This window comes from Sorex fumeus, unplaced genomic scaffold, assembly GCF_029834395.1.
Source record: "Sorex fumeus unplaced genomic scaffold, SorFum_2.1 ptg000086l, whole genome shotgun sequence".
Classification (NCBI taxonomy): domain Eukaryota; kingdom Metazoa; phylum Chordata; class Mammalia; order Eulipotyphla; family Soricidae; genus Sorex; species Sorex fumeus.
Genome location: NW_026606143.1, coordinates 36344794 through 36371407, shown reverse-complemented (window position 1 = coordinate 36371407; position 26614 = coordinate 36344794). Strand labels below are relative to the sequence as shown.

General features: G+C 42.0%; 1 protein-coding gene across 2 annotated transcripts in view; it reads left to right on the top strand.

Annotated features, from left to right (window-relative positions):
• CA5B (carbonic anhydrase 5B) overlaps positions 1-22786 on the top strand; it is a 120595-nt gene extending 97809 nt beyond the window's left edge. The window contains exons 3-8 of one of the 2 annotated variants that reach the window (XM_056131207.1): positions 4114-4311; positions 13543-13661; positions 15079-15174; positions 15738-15800; positions 16678-16833; positions 21358-22786. In XM_056131207.1, coding sequence (XP_055987182.1) covers positions 4114-4311; positions 13543-13661; positions 15079-15174; positions 15738-15800; positions 16678-16833; positions 21358-21537 — 812 coding nt within the window. In that variant the 3' untranslated portion in view covers positions 21538-22786. Of the gene's footprint in view, positions 1-4113; positions 4312-13542; positions 13662-15078; positions 15175-15737; positions 15801-16677; positions 16834-21357 lie in introns of those variants that run through there. The other variant, XR_008794858.1, reaches the window with a different exon arrangement.
• The last annotated feature ends 3828 nt before the right edge of the window (positions 22787-26614 follow it).

Below are 26614 nucleotides of genomic sequence, written 5' to 3'. Positions count from 1 at the left end.
CGGTAGGGCGTTTGCCTTGCACGCAGCCAACATGGCCAACCCGAGTTCGATTCCTCCGCCCCTCTCGGAGAGCCCGGCAAGCTACCGAGAGTATCTCGCCCGCACGGCAGAGCCTGGCAAGCTCCCTGTGATGTATTCGATATGCCAAACACAGTAACAACAAAGTCTCCAATGGAGACGTTACTGGGCCCGCTTGAGCAAATCGACTATCAACGGGAGGGCCTTTACTTACTTACTTTACTTACTTACTTGTTAATTTTACTAATATAGTATATATAGATAAAATTAATTTTAGGAATGTACTTTATTTAACCCATTATATCTAAAATATTTTTTATAAACCTGAAATAAATAGGCAAATTATAAGTGAAATATTTTGTAGTCTTTGTTTTCTGCTAAGTCTTCAAAGTCCCTAGGTGTTTTACGTATGTCCGACATCTCAATGTAAACTAGCAACACTCGACACAGGGCTACCACGGTCCGTGGGTTGGTCTGGAGAGTGGTTGGAGTGAAACAGAAATAATAGTAGACAAAGGGCTGCTGAGTGCCATGTATTTGTCGAAGAAGGCTTGAACTGACCTTCGGAGCTGGGTAGGTCTTTTTCTGGAACAAACCTGCTTGCCTGCGTATAAGGCAAGGGTAGAGTCTTGGTATGGACTGTTTGATTTTCTCTATCATCAGCAGAATAAGTGTTAAGTACCTCCTTTGTACCTGGTACAAGTTCAGCCACAGCTGGAGAGAAAGGACAGGGTGCAGGTCCCACCAGCCGAGAGTTGACTCACGTCCTGGAACAGATAAAGCAAATACACATTATTTAAGGAATGACTGGGTGCTACCTGGTATGAGAGTGAATGCACTCTGCATTTGGAAGAAGAAAAAAATCTAAGTGACAGGAGAAAATGTCAGTACCAGATTCTGGGAAGACAGAATGGGGGCAAAGGGACAGAGAAGAGAAAAATCACCTAAGAAGACGGTATGAAGTCTGGGGTCTAAGGGTGCTAAACCGACTGGTGGTCATACACAAGGTGAAGGAAGAAATAATTTGGAAATAATTATTTTTGAGTTGGTAGTGCCCAGGGACTTCTGGTTCAGTGTTCAGGAGTTGTTCCCTGTGGTGCTGAAGATTGAACCCAGGCTTCCTGTGCTCCATGTATGCACACTGGCTTTTTGAGCTCTCTCTGCAGCCCTGCTCGGCAGATTTAAATCTTTGCTTTCTCTGCTAACAGTTTCTGGAAATGTGTTCACCCTCCATTCCTGGTGCAGAGAGAAAGGAGAATAGAAATGGGAAAATCCTGAGTTCTGGAGCAATATTACAGTGGGTAGAGCATTTGCCTTGTACAAGGCTGACCTGGATTTGATCCCTGACACTATAAAAAGGATAAATTATTATTTCACTTGTTAATTTTACTAATATGGTATATATAGATAAAATTAATTTTAGGAATATACTTTATTTAACCCATTATATCTAAAATATTATTTTTTAAACCTGAAATAAATAGGCAAATTATAAGTGAAATATTTTGTAGTCTTTGTTTTCTGCTAAGTCTTCAAAGTCCCTAGGTGTTTTACGTATGTCCGACATCTCAATGTAAACTAGCCACACTGGACACAGGGCTACCATGTGTCGTGGGTTTCCTGATCTGTCCCCCCAAGCTTTGCCAGGAGTAATCCCTGAGCACAGAGCCTGGAGTAAGCCTTGAGCACTGCTGGGTGTGACTCGCCCCCCTCCCCTAAAAAAACAACCAGGCAAAAAAGAAATGGGTATTTTCCTTAAAAATGTCTCTATATAAATTTCAGGAGTGTTTGCTCCATTTCTTTGAAGAATGTCATGGGTATCCTTACAGGGATTGCATTGAATTTGTACAGTGCTTTGGGAAGTATTGCCATTTTGACAATGTTGATTCTCCCCATCCATGAGCAGGAGATACTTTTCCATTTCCTCGTGTCCTCTTTTATTTCCTGAAGTAGCGTTTTGTAGTTTTCTTTGTACAGGTCCTTTACTTCCTTAGTTAAGCTGATTCCCAGGTACTTGATTTTCTGGGGCACAATTGTGAATGGGATTGTTTTCTTCATGTCACTTTCTTCTCTTTCCCTATTTGCGTATAGGAAAGCCATGGATTTTTGGGTATTGATTTTATAGCCTGCCACTTTACTATAGCTATTAGGAAAGATGAAGTTATGAAATTTACATACAAGTGGTACTACATGGAAAGTATCGTGTTAAGCGAAATGAGTCAAAAAGAGCGGGATAGACACAGAAAGATTGCATTCATCTGGGGAACATAAAGCAACAAAATGGGAGACTAACACCCAGGAGTGGCTGAGATTAGAACCAGGAATTTTGCTCCATGACTTGGAGGCCAGCCACACGTGCCAGGGGAAAAGGAAACTCAGGTAGAGAAGAGAGCACCAAATAAAGGGTGTTGGGAGAATCCTCCCAGGATGGGAGAAGCATGCTGAAAGTAGACTCTAGACCGAACATGATTGCCACTCAATGCCTCTTTTGCAAACCACAGGACCCAAAAGGAGAGAGAGAACAAAAGGGAATGCCCTGCCACAGAGGCAGGGTGGGATGGGGGGGATGGGTGGTGGGAGGGATACTGGGATCAGTGGTGGTGGAGAATGGGCACTGGTGGAGGGATGGGTACTTGATCATTGTATAACTGAAACCCAAGTACAAAAATGTGTAAGTCTATAACTGTACCTCATGGTGTTTCACTAATAAAAAAATAAATTTAAAAAATTTTAAAAAATGTCTCTAACAAGAGTAACTTCTACTATTTTTAGATTTTCTAATTCTGCTGTTTCTGAAAAAAATGATAGTGTAAAATAATCTTTATGCCAAAGAGGCATATTCTGGCATAGTAAATTTTGCTTCCCTGCATCTTTATCTTTCGTAATGGGGAATTGTTAAAAATTGTCTGAAGTTAATAAATCAAGATATTACTGTTCAAACATTATTTAATGCTAGGAAGTTATTTACCAGAAAATCAGAAATACTAAAATTTTTTTTTAAAAAAAAACCCTTGCTTCTAGACTCGGTGGCAAAGTAAACTGAGGCACTGGAGCAGTCCGCAGGTGCCCTTATCTACACTGTCCTCTGCTGAAGCAGTTCTGTAGCCCCCTGGTGACTGGATCTTAAGACTTTCTTCTGAGAAGGAAGACTAGGCTAATTTATATAATAAAGTAGGGATCAAGGGGCTGGAGCGATAATACAGCGGGTAGGGTGTTTGCCTTGCGTAAAGCCGGCCCAGGTTCGATTCCCAGCATCCCATATGGTCCCCTGAGCACCACCAGGAGTAATTCCTGAGTGCAAAGCCAGGAGTAACCCCTGTGCATTTCCGGGTGTGGAAAAAAAATAGGGATCAAATGCAAAGTGTACAGTAATGAGAGAAAAAAATTGAAAAAGTATACTTTCCAAAATGATGAGTTAAACCAATGGGAGCACTTTAAGAAAGTCGCATCAAGAGCATATGGTAAGCTAGGGGTAGTTAAATCCTTATCATTTGTAATGGGGAATTGTTAAAAATTGTCTGAAGTTAATAAGTCAAGAAATTACTGTTCAAACATTATGTAATACTAGGAAGTTATTTACCAGAAAATCAGAAAAATAAAAAATTTAAACAGCAAAAAGAGAAACCTTGCTTCTAGAGATAAGAGTAGAGTTTAAAAAGATGGTATCAGAAATCTTGGGTTTTTTCATTTTAAATTCTTCCGTAGTATTTGATTTTTATTCTGAGCATGTATTGCTTGGAAAGTTTTTAATAAACTCTGATAAAAGTTAAAAGGAGGGCCTGAAGGGATAGTACAGCAGGTAAGGGGTTTGCCTTGTACATGGCTGACCCAGGTTTGATTCCCAGCATCCCATATGGTCCCCTGAGCACTGCCAGGAGTAATTCCTGAGTGCAAAGCCAGGAGTATCCCCTGAGCATTGCTGGGTATGACCAAAAAAGCAAAAAAAAAAAAACAACCAAACAAAAAGTCAAAAGGAAAAAGACTTTCTGCTTGTGTGAGGCTGGGACGGGCTATTCACAAAGGGAAACTCGAGGAGGGGGGTGGTGAACCCTGATGGCAAGTGCCCTGGTAACAGCCCTAATATGCTTTTCCCAGTGCATCCACTATGGGAGAGCGTGGACTTGGTTCCCGCAGGTGACCGCCAGTCACCCATCAACATCCGGTGGAGGGACAGTGTCTACGATCCAGGCTTGAAGCCCCTCACCATTTCTTATGATCCGACTACCTGCCTGCACATCTGGAACAATGGCTATTCCTTCCTTGTGGAATTTGAAGACTCTTCAGACAAATCAGGTGAGGCCGGCCTCGTGGGCATGCTGGGCACTACAGAGATGGTTTCATGTCAGGATAGCTCACATCGCACTTGCCTGCAGAGAACCAAGGGCCTCTTGTTAGCCTGGACCTCAGCAGGCCTGTTGTTTCAACATGTGACAATGTGCCTTTTAGTTTTTAATGCATATTTTTCTTCTAAAGGCCTAGGTAGCCATTGTTTTAAGAAACGAATACAGGGGCTGGAGTGATAGCCCAGTGGGTAGGGCTTTTGCCTTGCATGTGGCCAACCCAGGTTCGATTCCCAGCATCCCATATGGTCCCCAGAGCACCGCCAGGAGTAATTCCTGAGTGCAGAGCCAGGAGTAACCCCTGTGCATCGCCGGGTAACCCAAAAAGCAAAATAAAAGAAAAAAAGAAACAAATACAGATCTTATATCATCTATAATGACTTTAAATTTAGGGTATGACATTAAGTTTTTCTGGAGGTTTTATGTGAATATTTAATACATACTCTGCTGGCTTTACAAGACGTTTTTGTGATTTGTTTTTGTTTGGTTTTCGCCACATCCAGCCATGCTCAGGACATTACTCCTGGCTCAGTGATCAGGGGTGACTCCTGGACTCCAATGGTGCTTGAGGGACCATATATGGTGCTAGGAATTAAACCGGGGCTGGCTGCATATATGGCAAGTCCCTGTATTAGCTTTCTAGCCACGACAAGATATTTTATTTCAAATATTAGTACTGTTTAATAATTTTTAGCTAACTGGTTTATAATGCATTTGATTGGGGGGGGCATACCTGAAAGTGCTCAGAGGCTATTACTGGCTCAGTGCTCAGGGTTAGTCCAAGAAGTTTTTCAGGGACTAACTACAGTGCCAGGGATCAAACTTGGGTCTTTTTCATGTAAGTATGCACCTCGCCTGTTGAGGTACTTCACCGGCCCAGACTGAGCTACAATTGAGATGGGACAAAAAAAGAATATTCAGCAGTACGTGAGATTAGTTTTAACAGTAGTCAAATCTTAGAAAAGTAGAATTTCATACTCTGTTTTAACAAATTTTGTTCATTGTTACCTGGTCTAAAAGAAACACAATTTAAAGGACTTTTCCACTCAAATATTAGATTGCTTCGGAATTATCTTCCATTTTTTTTTTCATCTTACCCAGATAGAACTGTTGAGGAGAAGAGGGAATTTCTGCCTACCTCCCAGAGTTTCTTCTCAGGCTAGTTGAGAAGTCAAATTAATGCCAGACCGATTAGCAGAAGAAAACAACCAATTTAATTGGATGTGGAGAATCTGCTACTGGTAGATGTATATTCTAAAGTCAATGTATGTGTGGGAGGGGTGGGAGGATGAGTTAATATCCTGAGCTAAGGAACACAATAGGGGTCTGGGACTCCAAGGAGAGAGGAGGGGGTCACCACGATGAGAGAGGGGCTTAAGACAAAGATCCATCTCCGTAATGAGATGTTGGCTCTGCAGTATAGATAGGTCTTCTAGATAAAAAGATTATTTTTGGTTTAAAAAAACCTCAAACCTTAATTCTGGGTAATACTCCCAATTTGCATTCTTATTGGGAGTTAAGAGAGTGTTGTCAGTTCTGATGATACTATGGGGCCTTGATTAATCTCAGCTTGAAATAAGCCACATGCCAAAATGACATGTCTTGGGAAGACCTGTTCTACACGGCTTATCCTTCAAAATTCACCTGAGTGATTTAAAGTTTACTTGCAAGTTGTGGTTTCTATTAAACGGGTGTGCTGGAGTGATAGCACAGCGGTAAGAGTTTGCCTTGCGCGCAGCCAGCCCGGCTGAGCCGGGTTCAATTCCTCCGCCCCTCTCAGAGAGCCCGGCAAGCTACCGAGAGTATCTCACCAGCACAGTAAAATCTGTCAAGCTACCCGTGACGTATTCAATATGCCAAACACAGTAACAACAAGTCTCAAAATGGAGACGTTACTGGGCCCGCTCGAGCAAATCGATGAACAACGGGAGGACAGTGACAGTGACAGTGACAGTGTGGTTTCTATTAAAAATAGAATTTCCTTGGGGGCTGGAGCAATAGCACAGTGGCACAATAGCAATTGCATGTGGTTGACTCTGGTTCGATCCCCAGAATCCCATATGATTGATCCCCTGAGCACCGCCAGGCGTAATTCCTGAGTGCAGAGCCAGGAGTGACCCCTGTGCATTGCCGATTGTGACCCAAAAAGCAATAAAATAAAATCATAATAAAATAAAATAAAAATAGAATGTCCTTAATTCTACACTCCTCCCTCCCTCCCTCCCTCCCTCCCTCCCTCCTTCCAGTCTCATAAAAGCAGCACATAAAGGCAAGTGCTTTACTACTGGCCATCTAAGCAGGTTTTTCCCTTCCTCCTTCTCACCCTCCCTCTCTCCCTTCCTTCCTTGTTTAATTTTGTTTTCTATAGTTTGTTCTTTTTAAAAAAAAACAAATTTTATGGTAACCAATAGGACTAATTAGTCTGAAATAATTATTTGAAATGTTGTAATGGAGATCGGTCTCTTTCATATAAGGCTAATTTCCTAGGAGGTACTGTGGGCACTAAGTGGAGGTAGCTTTTGATAAGAGACATTTATAAGGAGCCTCCTCCTATACTAGGAGACCTGACTTCTGTTTTATTTTTCTTGCAGTTCGAGATATCAAACCCAGATTTCATGCTTGCAAGGCATTTGTGTTCCCTCTGAGCCATATCCCTGGCCTTAGACCTAATCTTCTGAACTTTTACCTGAAGCCTCAATCTCTTTAACTCTCCCTAGTGGAGAAGGCAGCAACTTCAGTCTGAGTACAGTCATACTTTTGTTGACTTCCCGGTAACTCACTATTGCCTTCCCTTTTGCTCCTTTCCACAACATCCTTGATTTTTAGCTGAAAGCATTTAAGGAGGTGACTTAAACCATTTGGATGAATTACTCGGTTTTGCCAGTTTTCTCCAAGTATAGAGGACAGATACATGTTATAAAACTTTTTCCGCTCTTGTCAGCTTGATACTAATTTGATAATTTGCTGGCTTAGAGAAACCAAGATGGGGACTGATCTGTAGTGAGCAAGTAGGGTGCCTGCCTTGCGCACAGCTGACTGGAATTCTGTCCTCCGCATCCTCTACGGTTCCATGAGCCCTGACAGGAGTGATCCCTAGGGAGCACAGAGCTAGGAGTACACCTTAAGCCCCCTCCCATAAAAAGCATGAGAGAAGGAGGATCAATCATTATTTGTCTCTTACATATATTAATGAATTGTTCTCAACCAGTTGCCATTTTGCCATCCCTTTTTTCCAGGGACTGGATGAATACCCTTGGCAACATCAATAGGCATTTTTGTTTCCATATCTCCTATCCCCCCTCCTCCTCCCCCCTGCCCCCCCCCCCCCCCCGTGGTAGTCGTGTGACTGACATCTAGTGGAGCAAGGCCAGAAATGCTGCTTAAAACCTTAAATCACACAGGCTAATTCACAAAGAATTATCAAGCGTCAAATAGCAGGGCTGAGATTGAGAAATCCTGCTCTAAAGGGACTTCCTTTTCCTGTTATGAGTATGACGCAATGTTTCTGTGGAAGTGCTAAGTAAAAAGTGTAACTTAAATCCTAAGTAGAATTGTGTACGCCTCTATATATGCTGGCGGTAAGATTCTCAAGTGTGTCTTGATTTTCTTTGCCTTTTCCTAGTGTTGCTTTGATACTTATATTTGAGTTCCGGACCCACCTGCAAACAGACTGCTCCTCCCATGGATTAATCTCTCTCTGTGGTTCTTTTTCCCTCTGACATTCTTCTCTGCTGTGACTCAGGTAGTATTTAATTTCTGTCCATAAGGATTTAGGTGTCTCATTTTTCTTTCTTCTCCATGAGACGATACAGTCCCCAAACACTGACCACCATATAGATGTCAAATTAAGGAGAGATCACCCCTTTTCTTCCCAGATTAGTAAATCTTTTTCTAAATTTTTCTGGAACCCGGGATTAAAAAAAAAAGAGTATGCTTTCGTTTGGAGGCCTAGACAATGATATCATGTGTAAGGATTCCACAAATCTTCAATAGAGCAAGCTAACTTTCTGTATTCCAGATGACCATCTTGCAGGATGGTGAGATCTATTTGTCTTCCTTAGAGCTCTATCATTATTCCTACCAAAACAATACTAATGAGCAGACCTAACCTATTGAACACCAACTTTCTCTGGATGCATAGCAGTTCTCTCAATTAATTCATCTCAATTAGTCCCAGTCCAAAGTAGACCTTGATAGTCTAGGAACTGTTGCCAATGTACTATTACTTCGTTGAGTTGAAATTTTTAGGAAGTCTTCAAATTTGGGGGGGTGGGCCATTCAGGGCTTACTCTTGGCTCTGTTCTCAGGGATCACTCCTGGCTGGCATCAGGGACTTTATATGTTTCCAGAGATCAAACCCAGGTTGGCTACCTGCAAGGCAAGTGCCTTACCCACTGTACTATTGCTCCGGCCCCTTGAGTGGGTTTCTTAAATGAGTTAATCCCAAACTCATGCAATACTTTTGATTTGATTTTTAAGTCATTCTAAAAATTTGAACTCTATGAAGAATGAGTTTGCACCCATTTACATGGCCAATATAACAGAAAACAAATGGCCACATTTTCCTCATAGTAGCTCTTAGTCTACCTCTCTATGAACACAATAAAGTGAGTCGCTGACTTCCCTTTCTTAACAGTCACTAACTTCACTCTCCTAGGTGGCAAAGTGTTCAAAATATGTATATGTATAGTTTTTACTGACTAGACAAGAAAAATCGTAGAGACTTATCTTGTTAGAAGGATCAAAATAGTCACCTTTCGTTATGCTCTAATAATTACTTTTTGTAAAGAGTAACAGTTAATAAGGATGAATTATATTGTTTTTTAAAGTATCTAACTTTCTCTCTTTCCCCCAAATTTCAGTGACTGCTTCCTATTTCCTGCTTATTCTTCACAGATATTTCTCCGTGCTTTAATAATCAGTAGCATTTAAAGAGAAAGAATAGGTGAAATAATAGTTTAGAAATGGAAAAGGAAAGCCACTCCAGAACTAAAGTCTAGAAAATATCCTAAATTTAGGAAATATCTAATAAATATCAGCTTAGAAACACTTAATGCAAAATGCTCTATAGTGTTCTTTACAAAGATCTGGAATAATATATTAGTAAAGGCCTGGGGAATGCCATGTAACCAAAACAAGATATACTGAACTATATGGGATGCAGCTAACACAGTGCTTAGAGGGAACTGTATATATGAAGATGCCTGTATTGAAGAAGAAATTTTTCCAATCAGTAGTTTTTCAGCCTAAGAAACTATGAAGTCAAGAAAGAGCAAACTAAACCTTACATAAACAGAAAGGACACAAGGAGCAGTGTAGAAATGAGTAAAATAACAAAGTTTGTTCTTAGAAATAGCAATAAAATTGGCAAGCCTTTAGCTAAGAGACAAAGACAAAATAGGAGAAGACTCAAATTGCTCAAATAAGAAATGAAAGAAGGGATGTCGCCACCAGAAATTACAAAGATAATAAGAGAAGGTATGTGAGTATCTCAAATCACCGCTCTCTGCTGGGTATTGCTTTGTTATTTACCTCTGAATAGGACACAATTTTTTATTAATTTATTTTATTTAGGTGTGAAGGTCATACATTGCAGTGTTCTGGGCTTACTTCCAGCTTAGTGCACTGCTGGAAAGTGAACCCAGGGTCCTTTATGCAAAGCGTGTGTTCCTGCCCATCAAGCTATCTCCACAGCCCTATTTTATTTTATTTTATTTTATTTTATTTTATTTTATTTTATTTTATTGTCTGATTTGGGGGCCACATGTGGTGGGGCTCAAGGGCTACACCCGGGTTTGTGATTAGGGGTCATTCTCAGTGGTGCTCAGGGTATCATGCACCATGGGGATCAGTCCTGGGCCTCCTGCATACAAAACATGCACCCCAGCCCCCCAGTTGTTGATCTAAATAAATGCATGGGAGAAAATAAGAATATTGGGAGGGGCACTTAGTTCTGCCTCGGCCAAGTCCCAGAGATTTTCACTTTTCCTAAAATTACTCACACAGTGATAAATCAAAGAGGAAGGATGAATCATATTGTTTTTCCTTTTTTGGGGGGGGGGCGGGCTGTGGTCAACACCTTGCGAAACTCAGGGCTTACTGCTAACTGCACCCAGGCATCATGTCCTGGAGATGTTTGGGGGACTATATGGGTGCCATGGATTGAACCCAGGTCTGCCACATGCAAGGCAAGCACTTTGCCCACTGTACTATCTCTCGGGCCCCCCTGTTTTTTTTGAAGGTGCTTCTTGCCCCATGTTGCCTTGCTTACTTTGTAATTCTGCAGGTATCACCAATGAATCCGCTAAGATTGCTTTGCTTTTACAAACACGTTTAAGTTTTTCCCTATTTGGGATCTATCTTTGAGAAAACAACGTAATGATTTTTTATAAAAATTAGAGAGCCACACCTGGAAGTACTCAGGGGTTACTCCTGACTCTATGCTCAGGAATCACTCTTAGTGGGCTTGAGGGATCATATGGGATGCTGGGGATTGAGCGTGCAAGGCAAGAGCCTTACCTGCAATATTATCTCAAGTCCTGATTTTTAATAAATTTAATAGAGATGCTTAAGCATAAATATAACTCAATTTTAGTACATTTATGTCATCCTAAAAATTAGTATGCCCACTTTCTGCATTTTTATTTGCCTTTCCCTTTCTCTCCATCACTCCTTCCTCTTGTTCTCTCGTCTCCATATTAAAAGTGAAAGACAGGGCAAACATTTCATAGATTATTAGAGCTTACTATAAACCCAAATGTATACTAGTTATTTTGTACTTAGCTTTTTTTCATAAGTTCAATACTTTCTCATCTTAAGAAATGGGAAGAAAAAACTATCTAAAATCCAGCAGCACCTATTTCTTTGATGTATCTTATGATTGCCCTTTGTCTCCTGTCTCCCTTCCCTGCCCTATTTCTGAAGAACTGTACTTCTCCCTCTCATTCACTCGCCTGCCCTACATGACTACGCCCTATTCCTCCCTCTTGCTGAGGTTACCACTGGTATTTCAATTAAACCCACAGGCGTTTCTCACTCTTTACTTCCTGGTGTCATTCAAGAAGACTTAGTAAAGTGCTAGGCATTGTGCCAGTCGCTCTGAATAGAACAAGGAAGAAGGAGCTTGTAGTCGGGTAGGGAGAGAAATTCTTGAAGAGATAGAGTTTCTGCAGTGCTCAGTACTACTATGAAGGAAGTGTCCACATCATCGTTGGGGCCGGGGATGGCCCCTCGGGTGGCCCATGCAGAAGTGGGGGTGTGCGGAGTATGATGCTTGAATTAGGTGTGTAAAGTGCAGGAGGGAAGTGGAAGAGCAGGAAGTCCTGAGATAGGCAAAAGCTGAGTCAGAGTTTTACAGACTGTGCTCAGAGGCTGGGGTCTGGGTGACGGTCTGCTGGGGAATGCTTGCTGTGAGTCTCTCACTGCGTTGAGACCAATGTGTGAACAGTGGTTGGGCGTCATCTCACGGATCCTCTTCCAAACGGACTCAGGTGGCCTTTGCTGGGATTCAGTTTCTCTCCTGACCTTCATTACTTGCCAGCTGTTGGTAAGAGGCCACTCTTACTTCCTTATGAAGTGGGCCTCTCCACAAGGCAGCTCAAAACATGGCAACCGACTTCGCAGAGCCAGCAAGCAAGAGATGGCAATCAAGATAGAAAACAGTATCTTCTTATAACCCAGTCTCCAAAATGACGCTCCATTCCCCGCATCCCAGAGATGTCACTGGCATTGTCTTCCACGAGGAGACAAACACTGGTCCTCTCTTTTGTCCTATTCACTTTACTTGGGACCATAACTTCAATTTCATTTGACAGAAGAGATTTAATATTGCCAAAGTCATGCTCATAATATGGAGCTGGCACAGCAAAATAAATTTAAAATTTTGAAAGACATTTTATTTTTCTACATATTGTTTTATTTAGTGGGGGCACATCCATGGCACATTCCTGGCTCTGCGTTCAGGGATCACTGCTAGCAGTGCTCAGGGTACCATATAGGGTGTCAGGGATCGAACCTGGGTCAGCCACATGCAGGACAAACACCCACCCGTTGAACTATGCCTCCAAGTCCAATTTTTCTAAATGTTTTAGAAGAATTTTTCTTTTAATTTTCCATCTTAGTGAATGGAGTATGTGGTGTTATTCTCTGCATCTTTCTTGCTAGGGAAGAAGGGGTCATTGGTGTCTTCACTTATCTCCCACAAAAACTCTTTTTTGAAGAAGAAATTGTATATAATATTTTGTTTTTATATATAATATTTTGAAAGTCAGTAAGATACATAGCCAACTGATCCTTGGGATGGCTATATTCCATGATTGGCATATCTAAAATTCAACTTATGATGCAGTAAGCACTAAAAATCATTGAGATGGATGAGACAAATAAATGTTGTGTTGTTGCATTGACTTCATCATTACTTGAGTTGGATGGAAGGGAAAACTACTTACTATGCTTTAGCAAATTCATGCAAAGACAAAACTCAATACTAACTCAAAGTCTGCGGGGAGTGGAGTGTTATAAAATTTGTCCCATAGATATTTTACCCATTGTCTGTTAAATTCAATAGTTTACCCACTGTCTGTTGATTTCAATAGTTCCAGGAACTCTAGTCAAAACGAATGGCATTTGTGATCCAGCACTGTGAGGCTGGTGAAACCCGAGTGGTTCCCATGTGACTTGCTCTGTCCAACAGGGGATGGCTGAGCATTTTTGATTTGCCAAGTGTCAATTCCATTTTACAGGCATCTTCAAAAATTGAAAAGCAAAGTAGCAATACATATTTTTAAAAGCAACAGAATATCTTCAGTCCCTATATTTCAGTTTCATGAGATCCGGTGGATAAATACGCCAACAGAAATTTTATTTTATTGCACTTCAAAATGGCACAGTAAACACAGACTATAAAAAATAAGTCAAGAATTGGCCTTGAACCATGACATGTAGCTTGGAGTAAAGTTAAATCTTAGTGGCAGACAGCACACAGGTCTTGCCCTTACACTTCTGTTAACTGCATGGAAGTCAAGGTGGTAAACACTTCTCTATTTTATGATGTGTTCCACTTGAGAATGGTTGCACAGTTCATATTCAAGGTCCACCCTTGAATTCCACCTCCCGCTCCTGTCCCCCCTCCACATTCCTGCACAACATAAGAAACTTCCCTGAATTGTTGAATGTGCCATTTCAGTGATCGAGGGAGGACCCCTGGAAGACCACTATCGGCTGAAGCAATTCCATTTTCACTGGGGGGCCATTGATGCCTGGGGCTCCGAGCATACCGTGGACAGCAAATGTTACCCAGCAGAGGTATGTTGAGAGCTCCGCATGCTGATGACCAGGGGGACATCGGGGTGCTTCTGGTACTCTAGTTCTAAGAAATGACAAGAAGTATCAGGTGATGCCTGTAAGTGCTGAGTAGCTGGGCGGAGGGTTGGGTTAGTCCCAGCTTATGTGGATGACAATGAGAACTTCCTTGGTCTCAGATAATAGATCAGAGATGCTCTTCACATCCTGAAATGAAATCTTTCCAATCTGCTAAACTAGGCTTCAGTTGAGTACCTAACATTACAACCCCAAATAATGTAGTTCTCCAGGTGGAATGAATCCAAGGGAGAGAAGATGGGAGCCCAAATGAAGGTTCTGGAGATGGAAATAGAAAATGTAAGATTGGGTCCAAGAACTCGTACAGCAAGCAAGTCTCTTGCCCAGCATGCTGCCAAGCTGGGTTGAATCCCTGGCACCACATACCAGTGCCCTGCCAGGAATAATCCCTGATTACAGAGCCTGGGATAAGCTCTGAGCACTGCTGCATGGGTCTAAAATCCAAAACAAGGTATAAATTTAACAAGATTTCTGAAGGGAAAGCAACAAGACTTAGAGATGAGGTCTCTACAGGAGAGGGCAGGACAGGAGAGGGAGGAGTTGGCCATAATCTTGCCCATCTCACCTGGGAGGCTGGGTGATATTATCTTCTTGAATGATGGATGAGGCATTTGTAGCTAAATCAAGGGAGTGCATAAGGAAAAAGAAGTCATGTTTACAACTTTACTTGTTTTTCCATTTTAAATGTTACCTTAAAAGACACATTCTGTGTGGTCATCCTCCCAAGAAATTTTTCAAGTCCTGTCCAATTTCCATAGGAAATATCTATTTCTCTCCCTATATATCTCTCCTTTAGATACCAATAGATTGTGGATTTGAGCGTTTGGTACAAACCAGGATACAATAGACAAATAGCACTACCTCATTGAAATGTTACTCATATCAGAGCTGGAGTGATAGTCCCAGTGGGTAGGGTGCTTGCCTTGCATGCTGCTGACCCGGGTTCAATCTCCAGCATCCCATGTGGTCCCCTAAGCAGGGCCAGGAGTCATTCCTGAAAACAGTGTAGATTAACCTGTTTGGATCACCAGGTGTGCCCCCCTCAAAGGAACAAAAACAACAAAGGAAACATTACTGACTTTACTATATAGTTTTGTTTATTTTGTCTCCTGAGAGAACCCTCTGTTCCAAAGTAACATTCAGGGCAGCTCCTGCATACATTTCTCTCTCTCTATTATTATTTCTGCCTTGCTTTCCACCAGATTGTTGTTTGCCTTTCAAAAGCTTCAGTGGATTTACTTTGTGGAAACATGTTAAAATATCACATGTTGAAGAAGGCCAGCTGTTTGTTTTGGCGTGATCCTATGCTCATGTCTTAAACCCTCTTTTATTGGTATTGCAGCTGCACCTGGTACATTGGAATGCAGTCAAATTTGAAAATTTCGAGGATGCAGCCCTGGAGGAAAATGGTTTGGCTGTAATAGGGGTATTTTTAAAGGTAAATGAAAGAAACATTTAGCAACTTCAAATATTGTGTGATATTTCGGGATGAAAAGATACAACGTGATCATCTTAAATTCAAAGAATATTGGATAAGAACAAATAATGGTCAACATACAGGAATGTTTTGAACGGTATAAAAACGCACAGTCATAGGACCTGGGCTGGAGCTTCGTGGTAGTGCTCGTTGCCTCACATATTTGAATCCCTTGGTTCAGTCCCACCACCATGAGGGAAATAAAAGTACAGCCAGTGGGGTGATCACAAACCACTTGAAATATCGCTACTTACACTGTAAACCAATTTCTTGGTATTAGTTCATGCAGCGTTAGATCTAAAAGCTGATAGTTACACGGAATCTGGGGCACCTCTCCCTGCAAGCACCCTGACCCCTTCAGCAAACAGCCTGCTCATTAGTCCTTGTCTAATTGAATACTCTTAAGTCACTAATTTAAGTGCATTTTATTGTGGTTTGTTTTTCAGTAATCACCAGGTGATCAATTTGCGTGTACATTCAATTATACTTTGTATAGTGATAGACCCTCTGGTTTTCTTTTTCAGTTAGGAAAACATCACAGAGAGCTGCAGGAATTGGTGAACGCTTTGCCATCCATTAAACATAAGGTAATATTTCTTTTACTCAATTGCCTGCATCGTCTTTTCTGTCTCCAGCTCAGAGCGGGACACTAACAGGGCACTTTGGGCCATGGAGTGTAATTCAAGTGTACTGTTTCCAGGGGCTTCAAGAGCGTTGTCTTAGGGCAAGGGTCCCTAAGGATGCTTGGGGAGTGAGGCCCCGAACCTGTGGCACATCGTGGGGACAGAGGGATCCCCTTTAGTGGGCCCCGGTTTATCCTCGGCCCATTGCCATGTCACTGCGCACGGAGGCCACTTCATAGTGTCAGTCTGACCCTGCTCCGTTGAAGTCCCCGTGAAAAAAATGGTCAGACAGACATTTGTTATTCTGTGTTCAGAATCCCCAAGGGGCGGCGCCTTTAGGAGCACACACACACACACACACACACACACACACACACACACACATTCACACCATGTAGTATGTCTCCCTCTCCTGCCTCTTCCAGCTCCCTCTTTTCCATCCCCCTTTCCCTGAGTCCAAGCTCCTCATTTGCATCGCAGTTTAGAGAGGAGAATTCTATAAATCTCTCCTGGAAAAGGAGGCTTCTTGTTCCTGCAGCTCTTCATACCACTTCCTGTCTCCCCCACCAAGTTCACCTGGTGTCAGCTCAGCAGCGCATGGGAGGAAGAAGCATGCTGCTTTGCTCCCACTGAGGAGTTGGAGACGGACAGAGAGACAGACAAACACACACACACACACACAGAGGAAACACAAGAACGACCCAGTGTGATTCTGTCCTGAGAAGCTCAGACCGTCCTAGAAGTCCCCTTGCTGGTCCCCAGATAGCCCCAGAACGTCATTTTCTGGTCCCATGTGATTATCACCCCTACTTGCTGACCTGGTGGCCCTTCTCTTGGCCAGGATACTCTTGTGAAGTTACGCTCATTCGACCCTTCCTGCCTGATGCCATCCTGCCCGGATTACTGGACCTACTCGGGGTCCCTGACGACCCCACCGCTTTCTGAGTCTGTCACCTGGATCATTAAGAAACAGCCTGTAGAGGTCGACCATGATCAGGTAAATTCTTTCCACACGTTTCCCTCTAAGGAAAGTCTAGTCTGAAACTTCGGTGTCAGTTTAAGCATCATGTAATGCTCATCTCTGTTTTTGCGGGGTGCCACACCCGGCAGTGCTCAGGGCTTACTCCTTAGTCTACACTCAGGGAACCAAGTGGGGTGCCTGGGATCGAACCTGGGTTGGCTGGATTAAGGCCCACTGTACACTCTGCCCAAGGTACAACCTCTCCAGCCCCTGGTTATCTATTTTTATCAAAATGTGCTAACATTTAAATGAGTAGCACTGCACTGTAGCACTGTCCTCCCATTGCTCAGCGATTTGCTCGAGCGGGCACCAGTAGCATCTCTATTGTGAGACTTTTTACTGTTTTGAGCATATTGAATATATCGTAGGTAGCTTGCCAGGCTTTGCCCTGTGGGCGGGATACTCTCGGTAGCTTGCTGGGCTCTTGTGGATATGAATTAGGAAATGCTTCAAATTAATCAAAGAGTTAAAACTGAGGAACCATAAGCTTTTTTTGCTTTTTTTTATTGAATCACTGTGAGCTACAGTTCCAAAGCTTTCATGTTTGAGTTTCAGTCATACGATGATCGAACACCCATCCCTCCACCAGTGCACATTTTCCACCACCAATGTCCCCAGTAACCCCCCACCCCGCTTTTCACCCCTATTTCCCCTATATTCTTTCTCTAATTTTGCGCATTATGAACCATAGGCCCTCCCGTTGATCGTCGATTTGCTCGAGCGGGCCCAGTAACGTCTCCATTGGAGACTTTGTTGTTACTGTGTCTGGCATATCTAACCATAAGCTTTTTGTGTCCACTTTGGACTATGACATATTTTGTGCACCAATTCCTATGTAAATATGAAGCTCTGTATAAATATGATTCTCGTATATAAATATGAAACTATATAAACACAATTTCATTTTGGTTGAAAAATTTTGAGGGTTTTGGGTCACACCTCAGGGACTACTTCCTAACTCAGTGCTTGGGGCTCTCTCCCAGAGGTCTTGGGGGGCCATGCAGTGCTGGGGACGAACCTAGGCCTCCTACATGCGGAAGTAGAACTCCTCCCACACGCAGCTCCTCTGAGCCTTGTGTGTGTGCGTGCGTGTGTGCAGTGTGGTTTGGGGGCCATCTTCAGCAGTACTCAGGCTTCTCCCAGCTCTGTGCTTGGGCTGTCTCCCATCTGTACTGCTGCAGGCAAAGCATGTGTGCATCTGTCGTATCTCCCTCCCCTCGGCACAAGGCCCTGTGAAATGGGAAGGATGGAGATTTAGCAAGGGATATGTGCAAAGCCCTTTCAGTTCCTTAAGGGGATTTTGCTCTGGAATCTCAGAATAAAGCCAGAGCCTAACACTGTGTATCAGAAATTTTAAGTCAGTGGATTTAAACTTAGGGGTTTTCCCCCTTAGGAAATACATTTGATTGATGTTTTTAATGTTAATATACAGAATCTTGTTTAATTCATATTAGAAAAGAACCACAGAAGTTGTTGTTTATAATTGCTTTATGGAAGTTTTTGGTTGGATTGGTGGCGGGACGGGATGGGGGTTCACACCCATTTTAGTGATCAAGGGCTACTCCAGGCTTGGTGCTTATGAGTTGTTCCAACAGTTCTTGGTGGACCATGTGGTGCTACTTCTAAACTCAGGTGGCAAAATCAGAGGAGCATAAATAGCCTAGGAAAATTCTGAAACAGAAAATGAGTGCCAATAGGACCCACTGAGCTGTACGGCCTCAATAACTAAGTAATGGGGTGCTAGCACACAGAGACCAATCAAGGGAAGAAAATCAGAACTATTGGGACTTTAGCAATAGCACAGCAGGTAGGGCATTTGCCTTGCACGCGGCTGACTCGGGTTTGATTCCCAGCATCCCATATGGTCCCCCGAGCACCGCCAGGAGTAATTCCTAAGTACAGAGCCAGAAATAGAAATAACCTCTGTATATCACCGGGTATGACCCAGAAAGCAAAAAGAAAAAGAAAGAAAGAAAGGAAGGAAGGAAGGAAGGAAGGAAGGAAGGAAGGAAAGAAGGAAGGAAGGAAGGAAGGAAAACCAGAACTATGTCCAAATAAAAATGAGAATTGAGTTGATGATAATATAGCATCTCAGCACAGTGGGATAAATGACGTTGTATCAACTGTTCAGACCTTATACAAGTATATATTCCAGGGTTATTCATTGTTTTTTTTTTTTGAAATAGCTACAAATCTACAAAGCTAGGCATAGGGAAACCTTTACATATCTCCAAACGGAGCAAACTTTATAACTATGGTATATGGCAAAACAGAAGTCATAAGCAAAACAGCAAGTAAATTAGACTAGATTTTAAACTATTCTGTGATGAAGCCTTTTAACACAAAGGACAATGAGTAACACAGAGTATGACTGCATGTAAGTCTGAACTTGGTCACCTATTTTATTAGTCTACTACTGTCCTCCATATTAAAAATTAACATGACACTCTAAAGCAAATAAGTATAAGAAGTGAGGACTTTCACATCTCAACAAAGAAATTCAACACGAAAGAACACGTTGGCTGTCATCTATAGTACCAATCACCTCTAAGCTTACTTACCACTGATGGGACTTGCAGGTAAATCCTATTGTCATTGTTTCACATTGACACACATGAATCCTTCTAGCCATTTATCTATATAAAAATACATTGTCTGGGGGCTGGAGAGATAGTGCAGGGATTAAGTTACTTGCTTTAACCCCAGTTTAATCCCTGGCACTGCATATGGTCCCCCAGCAGGACCAGGAATAATTCCTGAGTACAGAGCCAGGAATCAGCCCTGAGCACTCCTTAAACCCCAAAATAGATAAAGGTACATCATCTGTTTCAGCCAAATGGAATGATTCCATACCTCCCATTTTGCTACTCTTGTCACGCAGTGGTGCATGGAATATTTCATAAGTAATAAATATTATCTTCAATATCATTTTAATGGCTATATACTAGTCCATTTTATAGATCTAATGTAATTTATTATTGATACTTGGGCTACTTCTATTGCAATGAGCCGAATAAAAATCAACTTGGACTACTCAGACACGTACTTCATTAACAAAGGTATGTATAATCTGCATGTTTGAATATGCACTGTGTTCAGTACTTGCATCAACTCACAGGCCTGCCTCTTTAGCCCCCACTGACCCCCAAGTCTTTGCTCCAAATACATCTTCACCTGCTTGCCTACTTGGACCTGGCTGTCCTCTGCAGTGTGCCTGACTCAGTGAGAAAAAATGTGAATGGATTTCCAGCTGTCTCAAAGTCAAGTGCCCATAACATGGTTGCTCAGAAATCTATGGAATATCAATTAATGCTGTTACCATGTCGTAAGAACAAGTGCTTCATCTCGGCTTGCTCTATTTCTGTTGAGCTGCACTGTCCATTATGTTAGCCACTAGGTACACATGACCATTTAAATTTCAATAAAAATTCACGAAAATTCAATAAAAATTCAGTTCTTTGGTTCCACTAGCCACATCTCAAGGACACATTTCAGTAGCTATACATGACACTGTTTTATTGAACAACACAGAGGATGCTATCATGGGCATCATCACACCTTCAGGTTAAGGTATGCACGTTCACCACCTTGCCCGCAAGGCCTAGGTGCAGTGAGAAAGCAGGACAGCATAGCTTACATTAAATAGTTTTTTTAAAATCTTGGTACTATGGATATATATGTATATATACCTTTTCCTTTTTTAAATTTTTAAAAAATTTTTTATTAGTGAAATACCATGAGGTACAGTTACAGACTTACAAATTTTTGTGCTTGGGTTTCAGTTATACAATGATAAAGTACCCATCCCTCCACCAGTGCCCATCCTCCACCACCATGGGTCCCAGCATCCCTCCCACCCATATTTTTAAAAATTTTTTTATGCTTTTATTTGGGTTACACCTGGCGAAGCACAGGGATTACTCCTGGCTCTGCACTCAGGAATTACTCCTGGCAGTGTTCAGGAGACCATATGGGATGCTGGGAATCAAACCCGGGTCGTCCACGTGCAAGACAAACACCCTACCCTCTGTGCTACCGTTCCAGCCCCCCTCCCTTTTCTTTATTATCCTATAGCTGGCTATTTTTTCCCATATAAAGATGACATTCCTGAAAATCAAAGAAATAATTTATCATTTGAAAGTGGCTAACGGGTGGGGAACAAGTTGTCTCTCTCTCTCTCTCTCTCTCTCTCTCTCTCTCTCTCTCACACACACACACACACACACACACACACACACACAAGAACCAGTGCTCGGGGTGGTCTTGAGAATCCTAGTGTTGCTCCTGGTTTCACCATTGCCTCTGTTCTCCCCTGCCCCTATCACACATAACCACATGCCCATCTTGATCACTGTCCAGCAGTAAGGCATTCCTACCCATAAGTTCTTCCATATCCAACTTCAGCCAGTGTTCCAGAGTTGTAAAGATGAAAGTTATTTATTAATGAAGTGAAATTGTTTTTCCACTGCAGTTACTTATGCTTCCTGTTTCTATTTCTAGCTTGAGCAGTTTCGGACCCTACTTTTCACTTCCAAGGGGGAGAAAGAGCAAAGAATGGTGGACAACTTCCGCCCTCTGCAGCCACTGATGAATCGAACGGTTCGCTCTTCCTTCCGCCACGATTATGTGCTGAATATACAAACCAAGCCCATGCCCTCAACCAGCCAAGTGACCCGCTAGATGTTCGTGTCTAGGTGGTATTTTGTTTTAATGTGTACAAGCTACAAAATATTAACTATGCTAGTCTAGACACCTGCATAAAATCCTAACTTATAGGTGGGCATTTCTTGATCTGTCAGTGTTCCTTTGGCTTGAGAAAAAGCTACTGATAAACAAATTCTTACCTTTTTTTGATACTGATGTTTAACGCTGAAATACCAGCAAGCACCACTGCTTTCTCTTATGACAATCTATTTCTTTTTTTCATGGCATATCTTGACCTATCTTTTTATCTGTTAGTGGTTCAATAGAGTTGCAAGTAGGGGTGATGACCAAACTAGTTCACAATGATAAGATACAGACTGACCATCTCCAATGCAAGTCTTTCTGAAATAGCCCTGGGGTTAGACTGGTAATTCCTGGCTCAATATTGCTCATGGCTTTAGGTATATTGTATTTCAAAATATGAATATGGCTTCTGTTATAAGGCTTCTTCAGTGAGTACATTTGCCCTAATCTTTAATTGTCAGTACTAGTATAGGATATGTTTATTTAGTTATTACAAATTTAGGATACTGCAAAGGTATTTTATAGTCCTAGGAAAACAAAGATTTACTTATATATGAAAAATCCTTTTGTATCTCTTAAGGTTCGATATTTTACTTAAAGGGTGGATAAAATTGAAAGCATAAGCAGAATATTTTTAAAGAAAATGCTTGAAGTGCTTGCACCTTAAAATTTTTAATAATATATTTAGAGAAAAAAGTTCAGGACTACATATATTAGTCTATAATATATAGCACCATTTTGCATTATTTGTATACTGTTTTGTATTTTCTACAGACAGAACTATCTTGCCATGTCTTTAAAAATTTCTGAACTTTATTTTATTTCGTTAGTTGAGATTCTGTGTTAAGCAAGTGATTAACATCAATCTCCCAATTCAGTCAGAGATTTATGAAGACTTTTTCCACAGTGACAAGGAGAGATACTTGTCAGATTAAGCTAAAATCTGGAGAGTCTCACATTCTGAAAAATACATGCCACTAGTGTCCTTGCTTACAGTAACTTGGAATTATTCTAATTGCCTATAAAGCCATGTTCAGGCTTAGCATTGTATTAACTACTGGTTAATATTTCTTTAATTAATATTCTAGTTCCCTAGCAAGCTAGGGTTGGAAGAATGTACTTAACACTACTGAACTATACACTGGAGAGAGTTAAGATGGTAAATTTTATGTTACAGGTTTTCCTATAATGGTCCTATTTGGTATGATTCAGTAGATTATTAGTTGGGTCTAGGAACAGTAGAAAATTTCTCAGATAAATCAATGCTAACGGTGTTCTCAGATTCCCAAATAACTTACCAAATCATACTCACATGTTCTGCTTGCAGATCGAGAGGGAGCCCTATAGTGCATTTTTACCACAATTAAATATTGATATGCCAAAAACAGTAACAGTAACAAGTCTCACAATGGAGACGTTAGTGGTGTCCGCTCAAGCAAATTGATGCTACAGTGCTAAATATTAATAATAATTTCAGGATAAAAAAAGATAGGGTTGCACTTGTATGGGTAAGTTTGGTGGGTATATGCTCTTAAATGGAGGTAGGGGGAGGCATTTGCTTCTAGATTTCATGCTATTTCTGGAAATGGAATGCATGTATGCCCTAGGAAATGAATAAAATTATTATTTTGTATGAAGGCACTTGCTAAAATCTCAGGACTAGAACGAATGGAGACGTTACTAGTACCTTCTCGAGGAAATCGGTGAACAATGGGATGACAGTCACAGTGACAGTGATGAAGGCACTGTGACTTGCAAAGTCATTCATAATAGAGTTGTTTTAGGCATACAATGTTCGTTCCGACACCAATCCCACCATCAATGTCCCCTTCCTTCCACCAGTGTCCCCAGTGAATAAAATTATTTCAAAAAGATAAATTTGTGCAAGAAGTTTATGTTAACTCTGTAAAATTGATCAAATCACAGTAGCTTTTGAAATGGTAAACACCCAAGATAGGCTGTTTCCCCGGGCACTTAGGTTTTCCCTTCTACACCCCTGACAGACTCCGAGTGCCAGGAGTGAACACGGCCTATTCATTGCAATGAGTCTTCCAAAACGGAGTGAGAGTCTGTAGAGACTGCCTGAGTTTTCCTTGTGCCTTAGAGATGCCCAGGATATATTTCCAGGGTGTTTTCCAATTGGCACTTCTGATTTACTGTCACCCACATTAGGGCTGGAACGATAGCACAGCGGTAGAGCGTTTGCCTTGTACGCAGCCAACATGGCCAACCCGAGTTCGATTCCTCCGCCCCTCTCGGAGAGCCCGGCAAGCTACCGAGAGTCTCTCGCCCACACGGCAGAGCCTGGCAAGCTATCCGTGATGTATTCGATATTCCAAACACAGTAACAACAAAGTCTCCAATGGAGACGTTATTGGGCCCACTGGAGCAAATCGATGAACAACGGGAGGGCCTTTACTTTTTACTTACTTACACATTAGGATGTTATTATTAACATCGCCTCTTTCCCTCTCAAACACTGTTCTGGTCTGCCTGATTTATTCTTGTTTGTCAGTTATGCAGAAGTTGTGGAAAATGCCTTGGTGGGGGTGCCGGGGAGTTCCTTGATGACTTGGTCATAAGATTAACTAAGTGGTGTGTGAATTCTCTGGCTACTGATAACACCCTAGCAAGAAACCTTCTTGTTGATTAATTTATTTTTATTTTTTATTGAATCACTGTGAGATACAGTTACAAAGTTGTTCATGATTGGGTTTCAGCCATAGTGTTCCAATCAATGTCCGTTCATTTCCCACCACCAACATCCCCATTTTCTCTCCCACCCCAAGCCCCACTTTTCCTCTCTCACTCTCTCTTTTCTTTTGGGCATTATGGTTTGCAATACAGGTGCTAAAAGGTCACTTCCTTGTTCTGTTTTTAATTTATAATTTGATTTGATTTTTTTAAGGGCTGGAGCGATAGCACAGCGGTAGGGCGTTTGCCTTGCACGCAGCCAACATGGCTGACCCGAGTTCGATTCCTCCGCCCCTCTCGGAGAGCCCGGCAAGCTACTGAGAGTATCTCGCCCGCACGGCAGAGCCTGGCAAGCCGCCCGTGATGTATTCGATATGCCAAACACAGTAACAACAAAATCTCCAATGGAGACATTACTGGGCCCGCTCGAGCAAATCGATGAACAACGGGAGGGCCTTTACCTTTACCTTTTGCTTTTTTGGGTCATACCCAGCGATGCTCAGGGGTTAACTCCTGGCTCTCCACTCAGGAATTATTCCAGATGGTGCTTGGGGGCCATATGGGATGCCTGGGATTGACCCGGGTTGGCTGCGTGCAAGGCAAACACCCTACATGCTCTACTGCTCCGGCCCCACCTCCTTATTCTTTTCCACAGTTTTCAATTCCAACTATCATTTTCATAGTGGTCCCTCCCCTCCCCACTTGTGGCAAACTTCCAGTCATGTACTAGTCCTCCTGGTCCTCATGTCTACTGTCTTTGAGTATTAGTCTAATACTATGTTTTTATATCCCACAAATAAGTGCAATCATTCTATGTTTGTCTCTATCCCTCTGACTCATTTCATTCAGCATGATTCTCTCCATGTTCATCCATATATAAGCAAATCATGCTCCACTTTTTTCCACATCTGGCTATTGTAAATAGTGCTGCAATGAACACTGACATGCAGATGGCTATTCTGAACTTTGTTTTTGGGCCCCTAGGGTATGTTCCTTGGTCAGTGGTGTTTCATCTTTGAAGATGCCTTTAGCTTCAGTGTCATGGAGGGTTCTGCCTACATTTTCCTCTATGTACCTTATGGATTCTTATCTGATATTGAGGTCTCTAATCTATTTTTATCTGACTTTTGTGCATGGCATTGGAAAGATGTCTGAGTTCATTTTTTTTTGCATGTAGCTGCCCAATTTTCCTAGCACTATTGTTGAAGAGGCTGTCCTTGCACCAGAGAAACCTTTCATGACTTTCTCTGCCTCCAGGCATTTTTAGGCAGGGAGTTGGGACTGCACCCAGTGGTGCTCAGAGACTATTCCTATCTCTGTGCTCAGGAGTGACCCCTGGCAGAGCTCAGAGGACCATATGTGGTACCAGGGAACAAACCAGTTTGCCTACATACAAGGCAAGTGATTGTCTCTCTGATCCCCAAAGGTGTTTTGCTTGTACCTTTTCTAGACACGAAGGGGGAATTGGGCTTGAAACATGTGAAAGGATTTGAGAAAGATTTTTATATTAAAATTGCTTCTCATCTTCATCAAATGGGCTGGAGCGATATAGCACAGTGGGTAGGGCGTTTGCCTTGCATGCAGCCAACATGGCTGACCCGAGTTTAATTCCTCTGCCCCACTCGGAGAGCCCGGCAAGCTACCGAGAGTATATCGCCCACACGGCAAAGCCTGGCAAGATACCCATGGTGTATTCGATATGCCAAACACAGTAACAATAAAGTCTCATGATGGAGATGTTACTGGGCCTGCTCGAGAAAATCGATGAACAACGGGAAGACAGTGACAGTGACATCTTCATCAAATAAAACTAGATTAATAAACCATTTCTTTACAATACTAACATCTACTGGATGACTTTTTCTTCCTATTAGTCATTTTAAGTGAGAAACTGTAAAACTGTTAAGAAATCCTTTTATATGTAGACCAGAGAGTGGCAGCAAAAGTCATAGGGGAATATACTAGAGCCATAAAAATGGAAAAGGCACTTTCTCCTCAGCTTGCCTCTTTCTTTTGAACCCATGCACAATCTTGCATATATGATGCATAAGCAACCCGCTATCCACTTTCTCCTGTCCCACGAATATGTGGGTGAGGTTCAAGTCGATTATTCTAAAACCAGGCATCCACACTTTTTTAAATAACGTAGGAGTACTGCTATTTGTTCAGCCACTAATTAAGCTGATTGAATTGGACATGAACTCCACCGGCATCCACTTTTTAAAAAGTTTAGTAAAATGTCTTTCCCTTGCTCATTGGGGGCGGGGAGCACATATTAGCAAACATATAGAATTATAATCACTGTAGGGATCTTCCTGCATCGCTAGAAGAATCA